This window comes from Oryza sativa, chromosome 2 (genome assembly GCF_034140825.1).
Source record: "Oryza sativa Japonica Group chromosome 2, ASM3414082v1".
NCBI lineage: Eukaryota > Viridiplantae > Streptophyta > Magnoliopsida > Poales > Poaceae > Oryza > Oryza sativa.
The window spans coordinates 10473100-10497283 of NC_089036.1; the positions used below are offsets into that span (position 1 = coordinate 10473100).

Sequence of the window (24184 nt, forward strand, 5' to 3'; positions counted from 1 at the left end):
AACACATGAGTATTTAAAGTGGGCTCACCAAAAGAATCTTTCCCCACCTTTTCAACTTTCTCCAACTCAAGCCATAGTCCTCCCTCTCCCTTCCCTCACAGCCATAGCATAGAGTGTGGGCCACGCCTGCGAAACCTAATGAGGAACTTACGAACTTGACTACGCGGTCTTCACGAGGCTCCACAGGTGGAGGATGTGACGGAGAATATTTGGTTCCTGGTGTTCGGGCTGAAGGCCACATAGGAGCATTAGAGGGTGTTTAGATCCAAGCGTGTAAAGTTTTGGCGTGTCACATCGGATGTACGGACACATATTTGAAGTATTAAACGTAGATTAATAGCAAAATAAATTATAGATTTTACCTGCACCTGTAAACTGCGGGACGAATTTATTAAGCCTAATTAATCCGTCATTAGCATCGCCCTTACAAGTTAGAGCACAGGGAGCGTGGTTTAAAAAGACGCGCACTATGCAAAAAGTCGTTCCGTTTCTTCGCAGAAGCATCCTCGCGCCGTTCCCCTTTCCCTCGCTTTCTTCTTTCTTCTTCTTCACGGGAGTATTTGCTTTGAGCTGCGGCGCAGAGGAGGCCAGCCAGCATTCGCTACGAGCAAAGAAGCGGAGAATCCAGCGAAGGCAAGCAGATCCAGGGTGAGCTAGCAGCAGCGCATCTACCTCCTCCTCCTCCCGTTTACGATTAATTGCTAATGCGAATGCATCCTCCAAATAAACCTAGCTATATATCTCCCTCACCTGCAATTGTTTCCACCCAAAAACAGAGCTGCGAAGAGGCGGATTGATTTGTTTCGGTGGCCCAACTTGGCAGATCGAGAGCAAGTCTGGTTAGCTGCGCATCATCATCATCCTCCCTCTACTGTATGCCCACTCTAATCTTGATTATATAGTGATAAATTGAATTTTGGTAAATAAAATTAGCACATACTAGCTTGGAATAAATAGTCTAAGTAATTGAGTAATTTTGTTTTTACTTTTTGACAAAACCTGTTTATAGAGCCGTGGAGCAAATTATTCGTGACAAAAATATGGTGAAGTAGCTGAAAATAACGGGTTATCTCGCTACTCTGTTGCTTCCTGCAAACTGTGCGCAGATATGAGCACTGTTTGAGTTCGATCCAACTGACCAAGCAGGCAGGAAACAAAAATATGATACCCGCACCAATGATTTGTTTTCTCGGAATGTATAAAGTATACTCGCCGATTCTTCTGGTTTACTGCACGCTTGCCTGATGTCCTATACCTTAATACTATTAAGAGTAAATTTTAGAAAACTACAACTTTAATGACAAAACTATCAATTTGCTACAACATTAGCGATATGTTTCAGTTTGCTACAACAATATAGCAGCATATAACGTAAAAGTTGCAATTTGTGATAATTTCCTACGCTATTGTTACAGCAAACTTATAGTTGTCACTAAAGTTATAGTTTTCTAAATTTACTCTACTATTAATTCATGACTGAAAATATGACATCAGGCAAGCGTGCAGTTAACCTGAAGAATCGGCGAGTATACTTTATACATTCCGAGAAAACAAATTTTTAGGGATTTTTTTATCCTCAAGAGTGTACCGGAAGGTGCCATATTTATCCGTGCAAATTTTGATTAGAGATTGATAATTCCTTGCTTAATCCAACCACGGCAGTACAAACTCCTCGAAGTACTTACTGGCATCCTTATCCCTTATGCAACCAACTAAACTTAATCCAAACAAACTTGTGAGTTGTGACTAACCAAACTCTGTATGGTGTAATTGGCAACCCGCATAGGATTTGAAGACGTGGCTGTGGCACCGGAATTGTTACTGGACTTTTGTGCTCCGACGCTTATACGTAATTCCCAGCGTGACAAGGTGCCTCCTCGAGCACCTCCAGATCACTCATTTTTACATTTCTCCAATATGACTATAACTGGTTATTTTATAGAACATTGTCGAAAGATAAAAATCACTCCTTACTTTTCAGGTTATAAGATATTTTGACTTTGGTCAAAGTCAAACTGCTTCAAGTTTGATCAAGTTTATAGAAAAAAAAGGTAATAATTTCGACCCAAGATAAATTTATTATAAAATTATATTTAGTTATTAATTTAATAAAACTAATTTGGTAATGTAAATATTACTATATTTATCTATAAACTTAGTTAAATTTGAAACAGTTTGACTTTGATCAAAGTCAAAACATTTTATAACCTAAAACGGAGGGAGTATATATATTATGACTTCAACCACAAGATATTACTTGTACGTTTTTTACTGAATCCACTTTGTCCACAGGGTTTGAAGGAATCTCTAGACTCCAATCACCATGAGCTTATCCAAGACCATTGGGTTCATTAGTGGTGTCAATGAGTGTGTAAATTTATTTCAGTGGGCTAGATCTGCCATTTCATCTCTCCACACTAGATGGAGTGGCACGCAGGATCAAAAGCTTCAGGATGAAGTATTGCAATTGCAGAGTGGCCTGCAACGTCTCAAGGATACTCTTCCAGCAATGTATGATCTTATTGATAGAGCAGAGTGGAGAAGCCATGAAGACTGTGTGGCCAAACTCCTTCCAAATCTCAAGGACGCAGTGTACAATGCTGATGATCTTCTCGATGAGTTCAGATGGTACGAACAAAAGGTGGCACTGGAAGGTAATGCTGCAAGCCAATCTCCTTTTTTGGAATTCTTTGATTGTGTTATTCAAGGAAGATTCAATAAAGTGACTGATATCATTGAAAGGCTAAATAATGTTTCTAGCGAGCTGGAGAAGCTAGGGTTACGTGAAATTCCCCAGCGGTTTGACAAAACATTGAGGCCAGAAACTAGCTCTTTCCCAAGTGATAGAGAAATATACGGTCGTGACAATGAACTGGAGAAAGTGATGGAATTGCTTAGTGTACCTAAAAATTATACTGGTGTTCATTCCAAACGCAAGAGAGGAAGTAATGATGCATCAACAAGCACATCAACATCCAACCAAGTTAGTGTTCCTATTTTGCCGATAGTTGGAATTGGGGGTGTTGGAAAGACCACTTTGGCCCAACATATCTGCAACCACCTATTAGTTAAGTCTCACTTTGACCCAGTAATTTGGATATTCGTCTCAGATGACTTTGATGTCAAGAGATTAACTAAGGAGGCCATAGAATCCGCTTCTGGAAAAGAGGCAAAAACCGATCATTTGGATTCTATTCAGCATGTTCTTCGTGAAAATGTGAAAAATAAGAGGATCTTGATAATACTTGATGATGTATGGGATGATGCCTTAAAGGAAAATGGGCAGTGTTGGAAGAAGTTTTGTTCACCTTTAGCAAATGTATGCCAGGGAAGCATGATGTTAATTACCACTAGATCTTCCAAGGTTTCTAATGCACTCGGGACATTGGAACCCTTCACAGTGAATTGTTTGCAGAATGATATCTTTTGGGATTTCTTCAAATTATGTGCATTTGGGTCTGACAGTTCAAACAATGATCCTGAGTTAGAGTGCATTGGCAGAAGCATACTTCCTAAGTTAAAGGGTTCACCTCTAGCTGCGAAAACTCTTGGACGCTTGTTAAGAATGGACCATCACACGACGCATTGGAAAAATGTACAAAAGAGTGAACTGTGGGAGTTGAAACAAGAGGAGACTGACATTTTGCCAGCTCTTCAGTTGAGCTACATGTACTTACCCTTACATTTGAAGAGATGCTTCTCATTTTGTGCTGTGTACCCAAAGGATTATAATTTTGAAAAAGATAGTTTATGTGAAATTTGGGTAGCTGAAGGCTTTGTGGAACCTGAAGGGGACATTCCAATTCTAGATACGAGCAAAAAGTATTTTGAAGACCTTGTAAGCCGGTCCTTCTTTCAAAAAGTTTATGGTACATATGTAATCCATGATTTGATGCATGATATGGCACAACTAGTTTCAAAGCATGATTGTTTCATCATAAAAGACACAGGCGACTTTCAAAAAGTTCCTCACAATGTTCGCCATTTGATGATACTTGATAGCGAAAAGTTTGATTGTTCCAACTTATTGAGCCTATGCAAGCACACAAAGTTGCGTACTATACTCTGTAACAAGTCTCTATGGCATAAAACTTTAGCTTCTGTAATGGACCATTGGTGTACTGAACTTTGGCAGATACGTGTGTTTTCTTGTGCCTTCCTAAAGGAGATACCAAAGAGTATTGGAAATTTGAAACATCTTCGTTACCTTCAAATCTCTGGATCTTGTCATTTGAACAGTATTCCTCTACAGTTCTGTTGCCTCTACAATTTGCAGTGTTTTAATGCTTTGGAGTGTGTAGTTGAAAGCTTGCCTTGTGACTTTGATAGGTTGATCAATCTGCGGAGATATAAATCACAGGGATTTGTATACGATCGAATGGGACAACTGCATCTCGGTACACATTGGGAACATGAAGTTAGATTGATGAAGAATTTCAACCAATTCTATGGGGATTTGAGGCTATCCAATCTTGGTGCACTAAGTAAGGACCTTGCAGCTGAAATCAAACTAAACAGGAAGAGATATATTGGAAGTCTGACCCTGCAATGGTGCCTATGGATATCACAAGAGCACAATGAGATGGAAGTGTTCCAAGTCCTACATCCTCCCACCAGTCTTAGATCTCTGAAACTCATGTATTATCTAGGGGAATCTCTTCCATGCTGGTTTCAGGAACAAAATGGTTGTAATGAGATAGCAGGAGTAATTGCTAACAACAATAATGGCTGCATTTCTGTTTTCTCATCGCTGACCTACCTCGACATTTCTGATTGTGAAAAGTTATCAAACCTCAACCAGTTCCTGCAGGTAGCTCATGTACCATCCCTCGAAAGAATACGAATATCAAACTGTGGAAGGGTAGCATCAACTCCAAGGTTTGGTGACTTTCATTGCCTGGAAGAACTAATTCTGGATCATTGCAAGATATTTGACCATTCAGAAAGCTTGTCAATACCTTCCCTCAAGAAGCTCGTACTACATTATTCTGGGAATCCAATTAGCAAAATCGAGTGCCGCTCTCTCACATCTCTGTCCTTTGTGTGTCCGAGTGTGACGTCTATTCCCCTACAAGTGTGGAGTAGTAATCTTCCTGCTCTGCAGAATTTAGACATAAAGTGGTGTCCATCTCTTACATTTATTGGAGAATCTGAACCAGCGGACTTCACTAACCTTTCTCACCAAGTGAGCAGCAGCAGCAGCAGAATTAGAACATTCTCATCCCTTACTGTGCTAACCATTCACGGCTGCGAGAAATTGTTGACCCTTGATGATCTCCTGAAACAAGAATATCTACCTTTCATCAAGAGTATTAAGATTTCCTATTGTCAAGGGCTACTGTCCTTGCCCGGTGAAATGTTTGGGTCTTTTCCTTTCCTGAATGATTTGGGCATTTGGAACTGCCCAAGTCTCACTTGGCAGAGGGGATTGGTTTTACCATCATCTCTCCTAGAGCTCAACTTAATTGATTGTGGTTATTTCTCTACATGGCTTCCTAGCTGTTTGGAGAACGTCACTTCCCTGGTTATACTGAGAATAATTAAATGTCGGGGTATAACATATATTACAGATCAAACATTGAGCAGTAATCTTGCCTCACTCCAGGAATTATGCATTGAGGATTGCCCAGACCTTGTTTCAATCGGTAGGGGAAAGTTGATCGCAAAATTAAAGAAGGTGCGTATATTTGAAAGAAGGTAGATTTCATCAGCGTGGCTTCGCTGTTTCCCCATGCGTGGTATGTACGTGTTCTCCCTAAAAATTTTCTTGTTCCACCAATTTCTGTATATGAATTTATAATAAAACTGTTTTAAATATAGTTTTCAACTTTATAATAGCTATTTTATTCGATTGTACCCATGAATAGTAATCACAGAACCATTCAAATTATTCGAAGAAATATTTCTTTTACTTTAGCATAGCACAAGGCATTATGTGATCTCGTGCCTCAAATTTTGAACTACTTTTCCATCTATATCATGAGGAACATGCTGGACAACTTGTTGATGGCGATCAATATATTTTCTCCTACAGAGTTTCAAAGTATAATTTGACCTGCAGCAATTTCTAATACGTTGGATAACAATAGAACTAGAACATTATCCATGTAATTACAAAAGCATATTCAGGGTGTAACCTTCACCATTAATTTCCATTTTAATGTATTTGTAGAACCCAATAAAAATACAATATAGTTAAAAGTAATTTGTAGATGAATCTATATATGTGCCTTTAATGCATCCGAATCCAACCTAAGCTAAATATGTTTTAAAGGTATTGATATGTGAGTCCTCAATTGTTTGACTACATGTATATCGGCCCATATGTCAGTGAGCAGTACTGCACATGCAGTACTGCAAGGAATCTTAATTGATGTATATCCAAGGGTACACATGTGCAGATTAATATGTGAAAATGAACTCTATCCCCCTAAAAAAAAACTGAAACTGTTTCTTTACCTCTATGGAATTATGATAAATTATTTCTTGTTGTAACTTGTGTTAGCTTCGATTTATATACTGATAATGTTTTGTTGTTTATTAATGAAGGGTGGAATGGCTGGCAAGATTGGGTAATGGCTGCAGGAGTACTTGCAAAGAAGGCCATGAGTCCTATTTTCCTCCCTTTGTTGTCCTGCGATTTATTATGGCAAAACAAATTGTTGCAAGGCTGATAATGGTCTCTGAAAGGTTGCTCTCTTGTCCTGACAGTGCGGCATATCCGTTAGCATTTCCCCTTTCTGTTTTAAATAAGTTGGGGAGAAAACATTCATGTCATTTAAAACCTCTGTTAAGTTGTGTGTTTTTGTTTGATTAATCTTTAATCATGCTCGGAGCCTCGGACAACTATACGTTACCAAAGTTTTAATCGCAGTGGTCTACTACGGATATTTTCTGATGTATACCATACTAGTTTTCTCTTGAAATCTTTCCAATATTTTTGTTGTAACAATATGCATATATGGTTGCGTGGTTTTTGCTATGGAACCGTTGTTTCATTAGTGAAAGTACAGAATAGAGATTGACTCAACACAATAATTAGATTGATACAAATATGAAGTATATATAGGCGAACCCTTCCCTTGTCTTCTCAACTGACTTATAGAAACAAAATTGGTAGAGATATTAGAAGGATAGCAAAGAACGAAACAAGTGGTATATGCCAAATTTAGAGATACGCTAACATCCCTATAGTCTTATCATCGCCAAGGCAAACATTGGGATTGGAACGGAACTCCTATAAGACTGTGCTAGGTTAGCCCTTAGTGAAAATATCAGCATATTGCAACGTCATTAGCACATGTAGAACCTGAACCTCTCCAGGAGTAGCATGATGATGAACAAAATGAAGATCAATCTCTACATGCTCATCCAACACAACATGCCCACATCCGCCTCATCACAAAGAAGGTTGAAGCCACAGGAGTGAAACATTACCGACCAATAAGTCTAATACATAGCTTCATGAAGATAATCACAAGTTACCGGCAAACCGACTGGCCTCAAGAATAAGTGATTTGATCTCGAGAAACCAAAGTGCTTTCATTTGCAAAAGAGCAATTCGTGACAATTTTGCATGTTTGTCCGGGGAATGATCCAAAACCTTCACCACTCAAAAGAACCTTCCCTCTTCATCAAGATAGACATCTCAAAAGCCTTTGATTCAGTAAGCTGGCCTTATCTCCTGGAGGTCTTACAAAAATTCAGTTTTGGGACTAAATGGAAAAACTGGATTGCAAACCTCCTCCTCTTCCTCGATCATCTTAAATGGTGCACCTAGGGATCACATCCAACATGCAAGGGGTCTGCCATAAGGCGATCCTCTCTCACTCTTCCTCTTCATCCTGGCCATGGAGCCCCAACAGAAAATGATCAAGGCAGCAGAAGAAACATCAGCCCTCTCTCCCTTCAATGCCAATTACAAAGGTTCAGATGCTCATGTCATGTGAGTATCTTTGTCAAGCCTTCTGTCCATGAGCTGAAAATCCTTGGTGATATTCTTCAGATCTTCGCAGGGGCTTCGGGACTGCACACAAACATCCACAGGACAGAGTTATTTCCAATCACCTGCAATGACACTGACATTACAAGTTTTCCCAACAAAACTGGGATCCTTCCCATGTTGCTACCTGGGACTTCCGCTCCATGTGCAGAAGTTGTGGAAGATTGATTTACTCATATACAATAAATTATATGGGTGTAAATAGGTACAATAACTTGCAAATTGCTTATTCTGGTACAATAACTTGGCTAGTTCATGCAAACCTAGGCCAAACCGATCCACAAGTAAAATTAATCTAACGTTATACATAATGGTGTGTAATTATTGCTACACATCAAAAATTTATACTGTATTATTATTATTATTATTATTATTATTATTATTATTATTATTATTATTATTATTATTATTATTATTATTATTATTATTATTATTATTCGCATGATATTTTCACCCAGCTCTAAAAATGCCCGATCATAAAAATGCACTTTCGATGGAGTTAGTAGGGACTATACCATGGTTATGTAAAATAAAATTCACCCAGCTCTAAAATAACGAAATTTTGGCTAAATTTTGGTCAAAATTCATGAAAAATCATAAAATTTAGAAAAAATCGAAAAAAAAAAGAACCCATTACACTTCTTCTTGGTCTGTTGCCACAAACCATGGCGAACACCTTCTGCCATCTTCACCACCGCGGTGCAAGAGTCAATGGTCGAGACAGTGAAGATTGGACACCACGACATGGCAAAGATGATCCAGAATTATAATCCTTTGGTGCCTTGATGCCTTACTTAAGAAAAAAGGGGATTTTCTATTGCATTAGGTTGAGGGACGACCATCATGCTTGCCGTCCGCCGCAACAGCACTGTCCGAACATCGCGCTTATGGCTTCAGTTGCGCCCTCCAACAGTAATGCTCTAGACGGCTCGGACAGGAGTGGGCCAAACAGGTCGTTTGGGCTTTCAAACGCTGAGTGCTGATGAACAAAGCATCCACCAAATAGGAATAAGTTCATCCGAGGTACCTCAGCTTGTCAACGAATCAGATTTTCGTCCTTCAACCGAAAAACCGTTGAAAAACCAGATATAGCAGGTCCCTCAACTATTAAAACCGGTGCAAACGAGGTCCCTTGGCGGTTTAGAAGGCGGTTTTGGCTGACATGGCGCCAACGTGACTGGTTTGACTTAGTCTTCGTCCCACGTGGCATTTGACGTGGCGCTTACGTGGCAATTCGAACCTGAAAAATAATAAAAACTGTGGCCCCACGTGTCAGCGACACACACAAAATAATTAAAAATGGTGGGGCCCACGTGGGCCCCACATGTCAGCGTCATCTCCCTTCTTCCCTATCCCCTCTCTCTCTCCTTCCTCATCCTCTTCTCTTCTTCCCTCTCCCTTCTCTTCAACTTCCCTTCCCGGCTTCCCGCAGGCAAGCGAGGCGGGTATTGGAGGTGTACCACGGAGGGCCTTCGGCCAGACCCGCCAAAACCAGAAACGTGGGCAGCAAGCTTAGACCGGAGGCAAGCGGCGAAGGTCGAGAAGAAAACCATATGGGCAAAAGCCACAGGGCAAAAGCTGCGGCTCGGAACTACATGGGTTTCGCTAGGAATGGACCTCGCCGGAGGGCCGCACGGGCGAAGACGGTGAGGCGAAAGCCTCAGCACGAAGGCACGGGCTTCGCCAAACCACCAAAACCCTGCCGTGAGGAGGCCAAGCGGGCTGTTACGTTCTCGGAGGGGATTCGCCAAATAAATGGGCCAAGCCATTTAGCCCAATAGGGGCCCATACATGTAAAGGACAATGTATACCCCCAATAATGTCCCTATCATAAGGGTAACCATATAAATTCCCCTGTAAAGCCTAAACCCTAGAGGAGGGAACCTGTAATAGGGCTATAAATAGCCCCTGTAGGCCATGTAATAGGGCTATAAATTTTCACTAAGCAATACAATTGTTCTTTACTTCCAACTACTTTTGAGAGAACCACGCCTTTCGACGTGACGCAGTTGTCCATTTGACAACAGTGGGCATCGACCTCAGCGAGGCGGCGCCCTAAGCAACCTCGCGCGCCACCGTCGCACTCCACCTTTGAACCGCCGCCTTCCTCCAATGGTCAATCCCCGTTGGCGAGGTCCCCATCGCGCAGTGACTCATCAAGGTGGCAAGCAACGTCGTCACAGGTCCTCGTCGTCGCCGGTCACCTACCAGCCGCTCGACCCCTGGCTCCAATTCTCCGCCGTCCCATCACCACCTCCCTCTCCCGCATCCTCCCCACCTTGATGAACCCTGAGCTCCACTCGAGATACTCACGGTTGTTGTTTGGCCCGATCTTTCGGTGAGTTGTAGATAACTACGATTTGGGAGAAACGTTGACGACCCGACTACAACCGTACTAGACATTGTTGTGTTGCGCCTTAGCGATCGATACACCTCTCCGTGGGTTGTTGATCTTGTCGGTGCAGATCAACCTTATTCCTGTACGCAAATCGAAGAAACAAGCCAGAAAAAGATAAAAGCAATCTGAATTGCAGATAGGAATTGAACACAAATGATAAGTTGGGGTTCCGTAACGAGCAAACCGGCGATCTAACCGATCACAGGATTACACAGAAAACTAGCGAAGCTAAACTTTTATCTAAACAAAACCGCAAAAACCTTGAAGGGGTACCAAGCTATTTATGGAGATGGGAGGACCCTAGGTCGTCCTCCACCTGGTTGGGGCGCACTCCACATGGGCCCCACTTGGGCTGGGGTCCCAGATGAAGTTACAAGCCCATAGGCCCAGTATAGGTGACACAACACCTTGTTTCTGCGATTGCGGCCAAACAAGATGGAATTCGGAGATGATGCTAGATCCGTTGGAAAGAGGACCCCGAGAGCTTTCCATCAAGTACTCACGGACCCAAAACGGAGCTCGTATGCAATTTTGGCGGCCGTTTGAAGGCAGCAATGTAGCGGGTGGCCGAATTGGATTCCAGAACTTGGTCAACTTGATCTTGATGTGAACGACGGTTGTATCTATAGTAGCCATGGTCACATCATCCTCCCCTTCTTCACGGAAAACCGTCCTTGGTTTTTCCATATGGTGCTCTTCGTGTAGTCCATTTAAAACAACATGTTTCTTCCAATTAAAACAAGATAAACTCGAGATAATTTTGTTATCAATAACATTTCTCTCTAGCTTGCATGTTTTATCCACATGTACAGGAGGTTCTAAATCTGAATATATGTAAACTCTATGCTCCAAATATATTCCTCTATAATCAGATTCACCAAATATATGAAAAATAGCACTAGTTGGACATGGCAAATCAGACTTAGCAAATAATTTCTCCTTCAAATTATCGAGCTCACAAAAATCATCAAACTGAACATTACCCAAAGTATTTAAAGAAGATGTCAATTCTCGTTTCTCTATTTCATTAGCAATGTAAACAACATGCTTAAAATCTGCACACAATGAAACACTAGAAACAATATGTTCATTCACTAGTTGTGGCATGGATATAAGTGAAGCATTATCACACAACTCTTCTTTATTACAAGGAACATCAAGTAAATCAACGTGTGACAAAGGCATCTCAACAGTTGGTTCCACTAATGGTTGCTCTTCTCTAGCATGAAAAGTGGACATGTTCAATTCATTAACGGCACACTCACCTTGATTAATTGTAGCACCATTAAGATTACCTGTGGTTCTCTCTTCGGATACTGTAAGTGCATTAGTCTTCTCTTTTTCCTTCGAGAGAGATGGAGACCTTGAAGGGGTACCAAGCTATTTATGGAGATGGGAGACCCTAGGTTGTCCTCCACTTGGTTGGGGCGCACCCCACATGGGCCCCACTTGGGTCGGGGTCTTAGACGAAGTTACAAGCCCATAGGCCCAGTATAGGTGACGCATTACTTTTTTTCTGTGATTGCGGCCAAACGAGATGGAATTCAGAGATGGTGCTAGATCTGTTTGAAAGAGGACTCCGAGAGCTTTCCATCAAGTACTCACGGACCCAAAACGGAGCTCGTATGCAATTTTGGCGGCCGTTTGAAGGCAGCTGTCACGCCGAGAAATTCACGAACCAGAATTTCTAAGCTGAATGTGCATTTAACCCCTGTCCAGAACCAGCCAGGGTACACAAATGACAATTGTTGACATACAGATCCACGTCTTACAAAAATATAAAAGATTACAAATAAAGAGGAAAAGATAAAAATGAGCTAAGCCTGAAGACTTGACTCCTGCAGCGGGCGACTTCATTCCACAGGCATCCTTGACGACAGCGACGAAACCAACTTCTTCGAGACATCTCCAACTGAGAAGAACTTCAACTCTGGTGTGGGGGAAAAGAGAGCAAGACTGAGTACAACCCACTGTACTCAGCAAGTCATACCGGAAGAGGAGGTATGATGCAAGATATATCCAAGGGAGTCTAAAGGTCCTTCTGCATAAAGCTAGCATTTAAAAGCAGTAGTTGAAAGCAGTAAAACAGTTATAGTAATTAATCAATATTAACCAATCACTGTCCAACACTACATCACGTTGTAACAGGCCCAACCAACCACATGAACTTCACCAGTTCAATAGCTAACTAGGGGTGAGACTAATCATGGTGAATCTGGTCGACCGCCCATAACCGTGGGCACGGCTATTCGAATAGTTTTACTCTGATCAGAGGTGTACAACTATACCCACAAGACACAGCCCCACGACACGTTCCCGTGCGCCGACATGCCACCACGACATACCGGAAAGAGGCCGTGACAGGACCCTTCGCATAACCCCCTCTAACCAATCGCACCACACCTCAGGGTTCGCCCCGTCCCCAGCAGGCAACGGGCAGCCCCCCTCTCGTGCCACGGTGAATCCGGAAGCCGATCAACCGAACACCCCGGCCGACCCAACTCCATCACGCCCACCCTAACCTGGGTACGTCGGCTAGAGGAAAGCTACACTACAAGCCCAGCCGTTGCCCACGCTGGCTTGTGGTAAGTACGATGAATTCTTCCAAGGTTTCCCACGAATCGATCCTTAATTGCCATGGGCACGACTAGAAAAACCATGCACCCACAGCCCACCATTTAATATATTTCAATTAACCAACACCAAAGCGGTGGCACTAATCCAAAGCTATGCCTATAATCAAAGTTTATGCATTAATGTGATCCCCCTTTGTGTACTAGTTGAACTAAGCATGGCTAAGCATCTCATAAACCAATATCTAGTCTGATTACTACCCAAGTTATCAATGGCATGAGGTGAACAACATATGGCTAAGTAATAGGACCCATCCCACATGATATTGTAAAGATAATGCAACATTTAATAGAAATGCGGGACATTTGTAAATTGGGTACAATATGATCAATTGTAATGCATGACTTGCCTTGCTCTCGCACTGATGAGACCACAACAACGTCTTTGGGGAACCGCGGATCGACGAAACGGCCGAAATCTACGCGACAAACAAAGCACACAAGCAAAACAGGCTATAAGACTACTGAAACAGAAAACAAAACCATTTTTAATGGATTCTATACATTTTTATGAATTTACTGAGACTTGAATGGACTTAAACGGAGCTCGGATGAATTAGTTATGAATTTTAGAAGATTATCTGTGTTTTTACTATAAAAGAAAAAAATCAATTATTTATTGCACAATATTGCCCAGGGTTGACGTCAGCAGGGGGGTGACTGGTGGGTCCCACCGGCAGCGGCTCCAAAGGAGGGGAGGTGGCGCATGGCGAGTGGGTCCCACCAAGCGGTGGCTCAAAGGGGAGGGGAGGGAGGTGCTGGCTGGGCTCGGCTCGACATCAAGGCCGACCGGCCGGTTATGGCGAGGGCGGTGGCGGTGAGCAGTCGCTGGCAATGGCAACCGGCGGCGCGGGTGGCGGCGGCGTCGGCCGAAGGCGACGGCGCATGGGCGAAGCAGCAGCGCGGCCCGGCGCTAGGAAGGGAGGGAGGAGAAACGAGGGGGAGGGAGCGCCTCACCGTGAGTTGGCCGGAGTGGGGGAAGACGACGGCGTACACTGGCAGCAAGCGGCGGACGACAGGGTGCGTGGGATGGACGAGGCGACCCTCGACCCCGCGAGGCCAATGGCGGCAACGGAGCGGCACGGCGACTGCACTAGCGACGGCTAGCGGCGGTTGGAGGCGGTATGCAGCGGCGCTAGGCTTGGCGTGGGGAGAGCGGTGCGGCGGCGGTAGGCGGCAACTGAGTGGCGGCCGAGGTAGCCCTTGTGTTGGCGGAGCTAGAGGCGGCGGTAGGTGGCGTGGCGACGGCGCTAGCGGCGGCGGCGCGCGGTCGGAGTGCGGTGGCGGGCGGCGGTGCAAGGGGCGAGCGGCGCAGGCACGGTGGAGAGCACGGGAGAAGGCGGCGAGTAGTGGAAACGAGAGAGGGAGCTCGGGGAAGGCGTTTTACAGGCGAGTGAGAAGCGGGCGAGGCCGGGTGGTGGCCGGATTTGGAGAAGGAGTGGCGCCGGCGACGTGGGGTGGAGAAAGAGAGAGGGGCATATTCAAAATCGAATCCTGCCCTCTCGGGCGCGCGCGCGGAGGCACGAAGGCGTGGGGAATGTGGGCGGCGACGTGAGCGCGGAGCACGGGCGGAGTGGGGCGCGGGAAGCGGGGAAAGCGGCGGCGTGGGCGGCGGTTGCCGGCTTGGGTGCGGGCGGCTGGAGGTAGGGGATGGCCGACAGGTGGGCCCCACCTGTCGGCGTCCTAGAGAGAGGGGAAAGGAGTTGGGCCAGCCCGGCAAGGAGGGAGAGGCGCGGGAGGAAGGATGGGCCGACGGCCCAAGAAGAGGGAAAAAGGAGGAAAAGAAAAGGAGAAAAAGAAAAAGGATTTCCTGGGATTAAATATTGCACATGCTCATTTTTAATTGGTTAAAATTATTTCCAAGGCTCTGAAAATTCCACTAAAAATCCTGTTAATATTTTAGAGCATGGGGAACTCAAGAAAAATTCCACCACACCGTATTCGTATATTAAATGCATTTATTAATTAAGGATTCAACTCTAGGTTAATTTAAACCAACTTCTTCAGGCTATTTATTTTATGAATTTAAAGCAAGGGAGGGGAACTTCAGGGCGTGACAAACCTACTCCCTTAAACGGAATCTCGATCCCGAGATTCGGAAGAGCTGGCGAAGAGGTGCGGATGGGCGGCCTTCAATTCATCTTCTCTTTCCCAAGTGGCCTCTTCCTCTGAGTGGTGGCTCCACTGAACTTTGCAAAATCTGATCACCTTGTTTCTGGTCCTTCTCTCACTGGTCTCAAGGATACAAATCGGCTTCTCCACATATGTCAGATCTTCTTGAATGTCGATGTGCTCTGAGCTAGCTTGTTCCTCGGGTACCCTCAAACACTTCTTCAGTTGAGACACATGAAACACATCGTGGATACCAACCATGTTAGATGGAAGCTCAAGCTGGTAAGCAACTTCACCTCTGCGTTCCAAGATCCTGTATGGTCCCACAAAGCGTGGTGCCAATTTTCCTTTGGTTTGGAAGCGGTGTACTCCCCTGAGCGGAGTGACACGAAGGTACAAATAGTCCCCTGCTTCGAAAGTGAGTTCTCTTCGGCGGTTATCAGCATAGCTTTTCTGTCGAGATTGCGCAATTCTCAGCCTTTCTCTGACGGTTCTGACTTTCTCCTCTGCCTCAGTTAGCACTTCTGTCCCAAACAATTGGCGTTCTCCAGTTTGATCCCAAAACAGCGGGGTGCGGCACTTCCGTCCGTACAATGCTTCAAATGGTGCCATTTGCAAACTGGCCTGATAGCTGTTATTGTAAGAGAATTCCGCATAAGGCAGATTTTTATCCCAAACTCCGCCAAAGTCAAAGTGCACAGGCTCGCAACATATCTTCCAATATTTGATTGACTCGCTCGGTCTGACCATCAGTTTGCGGATGGTGTAAGTATTGTGACATGCGAAACAACCTAGACTTCTTGTTTTATATTAGGTTTCTCAACTCGCACAAAGATAAATCATTTTGAGCACCGACATAAAAAACAATGGTGCATTGCTCCTAATAGTATGACATTCCTATATTCAATATGGTCTTTAATACAAACGCCGAGATCAGCAAAATGCTAAGAAAATATACTTAGCTTCATTATTTCCATTGCCTTGTGCTTATTCCCATGGCCTTAGCTTGACAACGGACTTCTGTCAACACCTGACTTTCATCACTACATGATGTTCGGTCACTTCCAGTTCTACAAGCCACTTGATGTGCTTCAACTTATGTCGTCCATCATATGCCTTTTATTAATCACTGGATGTGGCCCATCTTGTAACTCTTCATCCGAGTCTTTAGATGTCATGATCTCACTTGAGCATCAAGACCATTTTCAATTCTTGTGACCTATTTCTTCCATTTTCAACTCAATAAAATCGTTAGTATAAATTATCCTGTTGTCAATCACCACTTGCTGATGAACCAATCGCATATAAATTAAATGAATAAATTGATGAGTATTAGGTAACATTGCAAGTGTCATCTACTCACAGGTATGCTCAAATATGAAGATCCTAATTAAATTTTAGTAAATGACTTGGATCAATACAAGCATAACTAAGATATAGAATTTGCTTGGCTTGTGGATTGGAAGGGATAGGGGCGGAGGTAGACATTGACATATTGGTGCACATGCATCAGAGGGCCCTAACGCTTGGCCGACCACACACGGCAGCGGGTGCACGGTCGATCAAGCCTCTATACATATACAAACTTTATACCTATATGTATAAACTTTGTATTTATACCTATATGTATAAAATTTTTATATTAATATGCATAAACTCTATATCCATATGTATATACGTATAATTTTTTTATGTACATATACACATACGTATATTATGTTTATGTACAAACGTTGTACATAAAAAATTGTACGCGGGCCAACAAAAAATTGGCCTGCTAGATAAAATAAGAGAGCATAAAATAGCCTTCTCGGATTGGGCTATAGATTGAGTAAAAAGCCCAAAGAGAAAATCAGGCTAACGTGCATCCCAAAAATAAGAAAAGGTAAAATCATCAAATGGGACAAAAACACATCCCCTAAAAAATTGGCCCAAAAACCGGAGGCACGCTGGCGCTGTATGGCATATTGTTTGGTGTGTTCAGGAAAACAGATTGGGAACTTCTCTCCCACACACGTAAACAAGGTTACTCACTAGTGTTAACTATATAAAAACTTAAAAAAATAGATTAATATGAATTTTAAAGCAAATTTTCTATAGAATTTTTTTTTAAAAAAGAAATCACACCGTTTAGTAGTTCGGAAAACGTGTACGTGGAAAGTGTGGATATAAATTTAGGAACATGCAGTAAAGAACACACCCATAGAGCGTTCCAGCTGGTGACCCCGGCTAGAGGTTTAGGGCGGTGCTAGAGCCGGCTGGTGGAGCATAGGGCCAATGGGACCCACCGGTCAGTGAGGGATGGAGGAATGAGCTAGATGCAAATTTATAGTTTTGTGATCACTTAGGCATTTTCACTAATTACTGTCTCTGAATTACTTTGGCCCAACAATTCAAATGTTTTTACTGTGTATAGTGTAACTTACAGTGTGTAACTAGTGCACAACATATATGGCACGTAGAGGTTTGAATTGAAGCAAAGCAATCGTGGAAAAATTGCAAAGAGACTTCAGCAGTACTGTGGCGACTTAGAGGTTTTGACCAGTCGATTTTACATAGCTAGATTAGAGTATAAGTTATGTAAAAAAATTCAGTTAATAGAGGAGGCCAAAAAGCGCGTACAGTGGGGGAGTTAGTGTTTAATTGTGATAAAATGGCAAAGTAGGTTTGGTGTTTAGATTTAATCACTGTTTTAGGACAGTTTGACTTATTTAATTGAGGTTCTAAACCAAATGTCAAAATATTTAGCAAACATTCCAGTGAGCTATTCAGAATGTCTAGTAAGTTTTAGAAAATTTTCTAGAAATTTTAGTTGTACAGAATATATATGAATATTTTCCTTAGGTGATTTAGTACATATGAATGTCTTTATGCAATGCTAGAAAAATTCCAACAACACTGAGAAATGATTAACACACAAAGGATGCACACTTTTATTAGTTAGGACACTTGATTCACATATTACAAGATCCGGGTATGTCACACTGAAATTTTTTAAGCACATGGAATTTCGATACTCCCATAAAAGATTGTAACAAACAAACCTTTATGAAAAAAGAGAATGTAGTGAAGCAATAAACAAGTGTATGCGTAGCATGTCTCTACTACTGAAAAAGTGGAGCCATCCTACTCCACCACTATTGTACTTCCCCCACCACGTAAAAAAACCACCCCACTCAAAAAACAATATTTTTCATAAGACATTCAACCCACCAGAAAAATCAGATGTATAAAATTGAACCCCATAAAAACATTCATCCGCATTCCTCCTAATACCATCCATGTTTCTCCTAATCCCATTGTAAAGCATAGGCATAAACTAGTAATGATAAAAGGGGAGAAACAATAATATTGGGGAAACGGAAGCCACAAAAATAGGAGAAACGGAACTTAGTGGGAAACGGACACCACGTTGCCCTATTCGCTCTGCACGGCCATGCGTCAATTAGCATATTTGCCCTAAGATATGTAGTTTGGGTATTGTGTGAAGAAAAAAAATGTTTTACCGTAGAACGTGTTTCCCAAGCAACAACTAACACAAGATATACTCTTGATTGTAATGCTCATTGTTTTCACACTACCTAAACTCTGCAGGGTAAAAAGAAATTGCTAGATTCCAATCACCATGGACTTATTAAAACCCGCCTTTGAGGTCATTGGTGGATTCAAGGAGTGCGTACATTTTTTTCATTGGGCAAGATCTCAATTGAGTGGTGCGCAGGAACAAACACCTAAGGATTTTTTTTTGTCTCAATGGAATGCCTAAGGATGAAGTGGTGCGCAGGAAAGAGGAGGCCAATGTAGCACAAAAAAGCTAATGGGCGATCAGTCGCGCGCGTCCGACTGGACACGTGTCGCGCGCGGAGAGGGGCAGCGGACGCGCCGCACGAGAGGAGGAGGGAGTAGCGAGTTTTTCGTTTTTTCCCTTTTTTTGTCGTTTCTATTCGGTTGTTTTTTTCTTTTTTTCTCTTTTTTTTCTCCGTTTTTCTCGTTTCTTTTCGGTTTGGTTTTTTCATTTTTTTTTCCGGTTTCTCTTGTATTTCTTTTTCTGGTTTTTTAAAGATGCATGAATATAAAGTATGTATTCGTATGTATGCAAAGTTTGTATTCGTACATATGCAAGGTTTGTATACGCGTATGCAAAGTTTGTATACGCGTATGCAATGATGTATTTTCTAGTTTTTATTTTATTTTTTAATACGTACGTATATAAAGTTTGTATATATCATATAGAAAGTTTGTACACATCGTATATAAAAGTTTGTACATATCGTATACAAAGTTTGTATACGTGCATATTTTTTTATACATAAAAAATATACATATAAATATATATATATTTATAGTAGTTAGTAGTATAACAACAGTAGTAGTAATAGTAGTAGTACTGCTAGTAGTACTGTAGTAGTACTAGTACTGATCACGCGTCAGGGGGGCCGCGACCCCCAATGTAGCACACACATTTGGTGGCAAGGAGCAATTTTGCTCACCACAAAGAAGGTCCATGTGATAGGAGAAATTGCTGAAAACTAGATAGAGATGGCACTGGTGGAGAAACCATCTTTGGTTGGTCAACCGAAATCCATAATAGTCCTGATCCATTTAAAACCGGGACTAAAGATGATCTTTAGTCCCGTTTGGTGGCTACAACGGGCATATGTGATCTTTAGTCCCGGTTGGTGGCTACAACGGGCATATGTGATCTTTAGTCCCGGTTGGTAACACCAACCGGGACTAAATATCATCTTTAGTCCTGGTTGTAGAGATGTTAGACGTTGTCAGGACCCCCGGGATCTTTAGTCCCGGTTGGTGTTACCAACCGAGACTAAAGATCCCGGTGATCTTTAGCTCCGGTTGGTAACACCAACTGGACTAAAGATCCCCCCTTTATATATGCCTTTTTCCTCCTCCAGCCCGAGAGCAAGCTTATAAATTTCTCAAAGAAAGAGGGGAGGTCATGCCAAAATTTCTTGTGAAATTTTTTTAGTGATTATATACAAATCGGAGGTGTCTAAAAGGTTAGTAACTTCCTCCTCCAATGTTTTTTTGTTGTTATATTACTTTTGGAGCTATGTTTCACACATTTTTTTTTCTCCAAAACTTTGTTGTAAGTTGATGAAAGAGAAAATTTGTGTGGGGAAGAAGAATATATAGAAATTTTATTCTCATAGTTTAAAATATGATGAAAATTAATCTTAAAAAACAGAAAACAAACTAAATTGAAAATTAAGAGAAGTACAACATTAATATTAGTTTAGAACTTCAAAAATTGTTAATAAGAATTGCTTGTCGAAAGAGTTTTTAATTATTTTATCATTACTGTTTGACTGTCATTATTGTACGAAAATTTATTTATGTACGATTTTTTTTCGTTTCATGTAGATGGATCGGCAATGGATGTACGCTGACCGGCGGTCCAAAGAGTTTATCGAGGGCGTGCATTATTTTTTGAGAGTGGCCGAAGCTAACAAGCGTAACGGTTTTATTTGTTGTCCATGCAATAAGTGTAAGAATCAGAAGGAGTATTCTGCATCCAGGACTATTCATTTCCACATGTTTGAGTCGGGGTTTATGCCAAGCTATAATTGTTGGACATCCCACGGTGAGCAAGGGGTTGAAATGGAAGAAGATGAAGCGGAGGACGAGAACATTCCCGACTGGGCTCAGTACGCTGGATTTGAAGGAAATCAAACGGGCGAGGTGGACAGGGATGCTGGCGATAACAACGCTGCGGATGATCTTGGTCATATGTTACAGGACACAAAGGAGGACTGTGAAAGTGAAAGGAGGCCCATAAATTGGAGCAGATGTTAGAGGACCACAGAACGTCGTTGTACCCAGGTTGTGAGCAGGGGCACAAAAAGTTGGACACAACTCTGGAGTTCTTGCAATGGAAGGCAAAAAATGGTGTTAGTGACAAGGCATTTGGAGATTTATTGAAACTCGTCAAGAACATTCTTCCGGAGGGAAACAAATTGCCCGAGACAACGTACGAGGCTAAGAAGATAGTCTGCCCTCTAGGACTGGAAGTTCAAAAGATTCACGCATGTCCGAATGATTGTATCCTATATCGCAGTGAGGAGTACGAGAACCTAGAAGCATGCCCTGTTTACAAAGCACTACGATACAAGATTAGACGAGAGGATCCAGGTGAAGTCGACGGGCAGCCAACAAAGAAGAGAATTCCTGCTAAGGTGATGTGGTATTTCCTTATAATACCATGGCTAAGGCGTTTGTTCAGGAACAAGAGGAATGCTAGAATGATGCGATGGCACGCTGAAGAACGTCAACAGGACGGGATGCTGAGACACCCCGCCGATGGTTCGTAGTGGCGAAACATCGACAGAAAATTTAAAGACTTTGGAAATGATGCACGAAACATACGGTTTGGTTTAAGTACGGATGGCATGAATCCTTTTGGAGAGATGAGCAGCAGCCATAGCACTTGGCCCGTTACGATGTGTATTTACAACCTCTCTGGCTATGCATGAAGAGGAAGTACATAATGATGCCGATTATTATTCAATGCCCCAAGCAACCTGGTAATGACATCGATGTGTACCTAAGACCACTGGTCGAAGATCTTAAACTGTTGTGGAAAAAGGAAGGTGTCCCCGTGTGGGACGAGGACAAACAGGAGGAGTTTAACCTACGAGCGTTGCTGTTCGTAACCATCAACGATTGGCCTGCACTTAGCAACCTTTCCGGGTAGTCCAACAAGGGGTACAAGACTTGCACTCACTGTATGGATGAAACAGAAAGTACGTATCTTAAGCACTGTAGGAATGTTGTGTACATGGGTCATCGTCGATTCCTGGTTGCAAACCACCCGGTACGGAAGAAAGGCAAGCACTTTGAACATAAGGCAGACCACTGTACGAAGCCTAAACATCGCAGCGGGAAAACAGTGTTTGCTATAGTTAAAGATCTTAAAGTAGTGTTTGGAAATGGGTATGGAAGCCAGCCTATAGAGAGCGAAGTTGGTCACGTGGCGATGTGGAAAAAGAACTCTATATTTTAGGAGTTACCCTATTGGGAATTCTTGGACGTCCGCCACGCAATCGACGTGATGCACCTCACTAAGAACCTTTGCGTAAACCTTCTTGGCTTCCTAGGTATATATGGAAAGTCGAAAGATACATTGGAAGCACGTAATGATCTGAAGTATATGGAACAACGCGGCGACCTTCACCTGGAACCAAAGGAGAAAGGAAGCCATTACTTGAGTCCAGCCAGCTACACTCTTAGCAAGACAGAGAAGGAAAGTATGTTTAAATGCTTGGAGAGCATAAAGGTACCGTCTGGATACTCCATGAATATAAAGCGAATAATAAGCACGAAGGAGAAGAAGTTCACAAACCTAAAGTCTCATGACTGTCACGTGTTGATGACACAACTGCTACCAGTTGTAATAAGGGGTATCCTTTCAGGCAATTTCCGGGCAACAATAACAAAGCTATGTGCTTTCATGAACGCAATTTCGCAGAAGGTCATCGATCCGGATAGATTAGAAGCCCTTCAGAATGATGTGGTGCAATGTCTTGTCAGTTTTGAGTTGATATTTCCACCTTCATTTTTCAATATAATGACGCATCTGCTTTGTCACCTTGTCAAAGAGATCAGTATTCTCGGGCCTGTGTACCTACACAACATGTTTCCTTTCGAGAGGTACATGGGCGTTCTGAAGAAGTATGTTCATAACCATGCTCATACAGAGGCAAGCATCGCCAAGGGGTATGGAACAGAGGAGGTCATCGAATTCTGCATAGAATTTATTGAAGACCTTCGCCCAATCGGGGTACCTAAATCACGCCATGAAGGGAGACTACGGGGAAAGGGGACTCTCGGAAGAAAAGCAATAATGACGGTAGACAACAATTTATTCCGTAAAGCCCATTTCACGGTTCTGCAATAATCTTCATTGGTGGCTCCTTACATCGAGGAGCACTTAGCTCTATTTCGCGCCAGAAACATCGGTAAGTCCGATGCATGGATTACACGGCATCACATCGATACTTTCCCTGCGTGGCTACGACAATATCTCATGGGTAACGAGATGATTAACCAACAACTGGCCTTCCTGGTGAGGGGACGATCTGGCTCGATCGCGACATTTCAGGGATATGAGATCAATGGGTACACATTCTACACGAGAGCCCAAGACATGAAGAGCACAAACCAAAACAGCGTTGTTCGTATCGATGCCATGGGACATGATGGAACAACTGGCACGTATTATGGTGCCATCGAGGACATATGGGAACTTGACTATGGTCCTCTCAAGATCCCTCTGTTCCGGTACCAATGGGATAGGTTGACTGGTGGAGGCGTAACGATTGCTGACAGTGGGATGACAACGGTTGACCTTAACAAGGTTGGATACTTGGACGAATATTTTGTCCTTGCCAATGATGTAACACAAGTATTTTACGTGAAGGACATGTCTAGCAAAGGAAAGAAGGGCAACAAGCCTGACGAGCCGAAGCACCACGTGGTTCTCCCAGGCAAAAGAAAAATCGTCGGAGTAGAGGACAAGACTGACGAGGATTACGATCAGTTGGATGGGCAACCCCCTTTCACGGTGACGATTGACCCTAGCATCCTCCTATCAAATGAAGACACCCCTTACTCACGTAGTGATCACAAGGAGGGAACAATAGTGAGGAGAAAGTACGTGCGGTCAACCGTCACCGCCGATGTATTGCCGTAATTATTGTGTACACGATGTAAACTATTATGGATGTATTGATTATCCATATAAATCAATCGTTGTATGGCATATGTTAATTATGTATGATTATTAGAATTTTTAACAATTTTAAATCATGCATATGCTAGTTATATGCGATAATTAGAATTTTTAAAAGTTTTAAATCATGCATGTGGCATTTACATATGTTAATTAGAGTTTTTAACAATTTTAAATCATGCATATGCTAATTATATATGATTATTAGAATTTTTATTAATTTTAAATCATGCATGTGGTATGTACATATGTTAATTAGAATTTTTAACAATTTAATATCATGCATATAC

The 24184-nt window shown here is 42.5% G+C and overlaps 1 protein-coding gene across 7 annotated transcripts; it reads left to right on the forward strand.

The window, feature by feature from the left end:
* Positions 1–550: 550 nt before the first annotated feature.
* Positions 551–6949, forward strand: LOC4329024 (disease resistance protein RGA2). Of its 7 annotated transcripts, none has more exons than XM_015767192.3 (6): positions 551–648; positions 777–873; positions 1787–1869; positions 1982–2051; positions 2293–5738; positions 6550–6949. In XM_015767192.3, the coding sequence occupies exon 5, from the start codon at positions 2324–2326 to the stop codon at positions 5699–5701; it is 3378 nt and encodes a 1125-aa protein (XP_015622678.1). In that variant the 5' UTR covers positions 551–648; positions 777–873; positions 1787–1869; positions 1982–2051; positions 2293–2323; the 3' UTR covers positions 5702–5738; positions 6550–6949. The 7 variants fall into 7 exon arrangements, with proteins under 7 accessions (XP_015622678.1, XP_015622671.1, XP_015622677.1 ...); XM_015767185.2 differs by having other exon boundaries at positions 2293–5677; XM_015767191.2 differs by having other exon boundaries at positions 777–839; positions 2293–5677.
* The last annotated feature ends 17235 nt before the right edge of the window (positions 6950–24184 follow it).

Excerpts from the sequence above, each read along its gene's own strand:
- LOC4329024 (XM_015767185.2), top strand. The coding sequence starts at position 2,324 with ATGAGCTTATCCAAGACCATTGGGTTCATTAGTGGTGTCAATGAGTGT. Across the intron at positions 5,678-6,549 it reads TGATCGCAAAATTAAAGAAG|GGTGGAATGGCTGGCAAGAT; the intron begins GTGCGTATATTT and ends TTATTAATGAAG.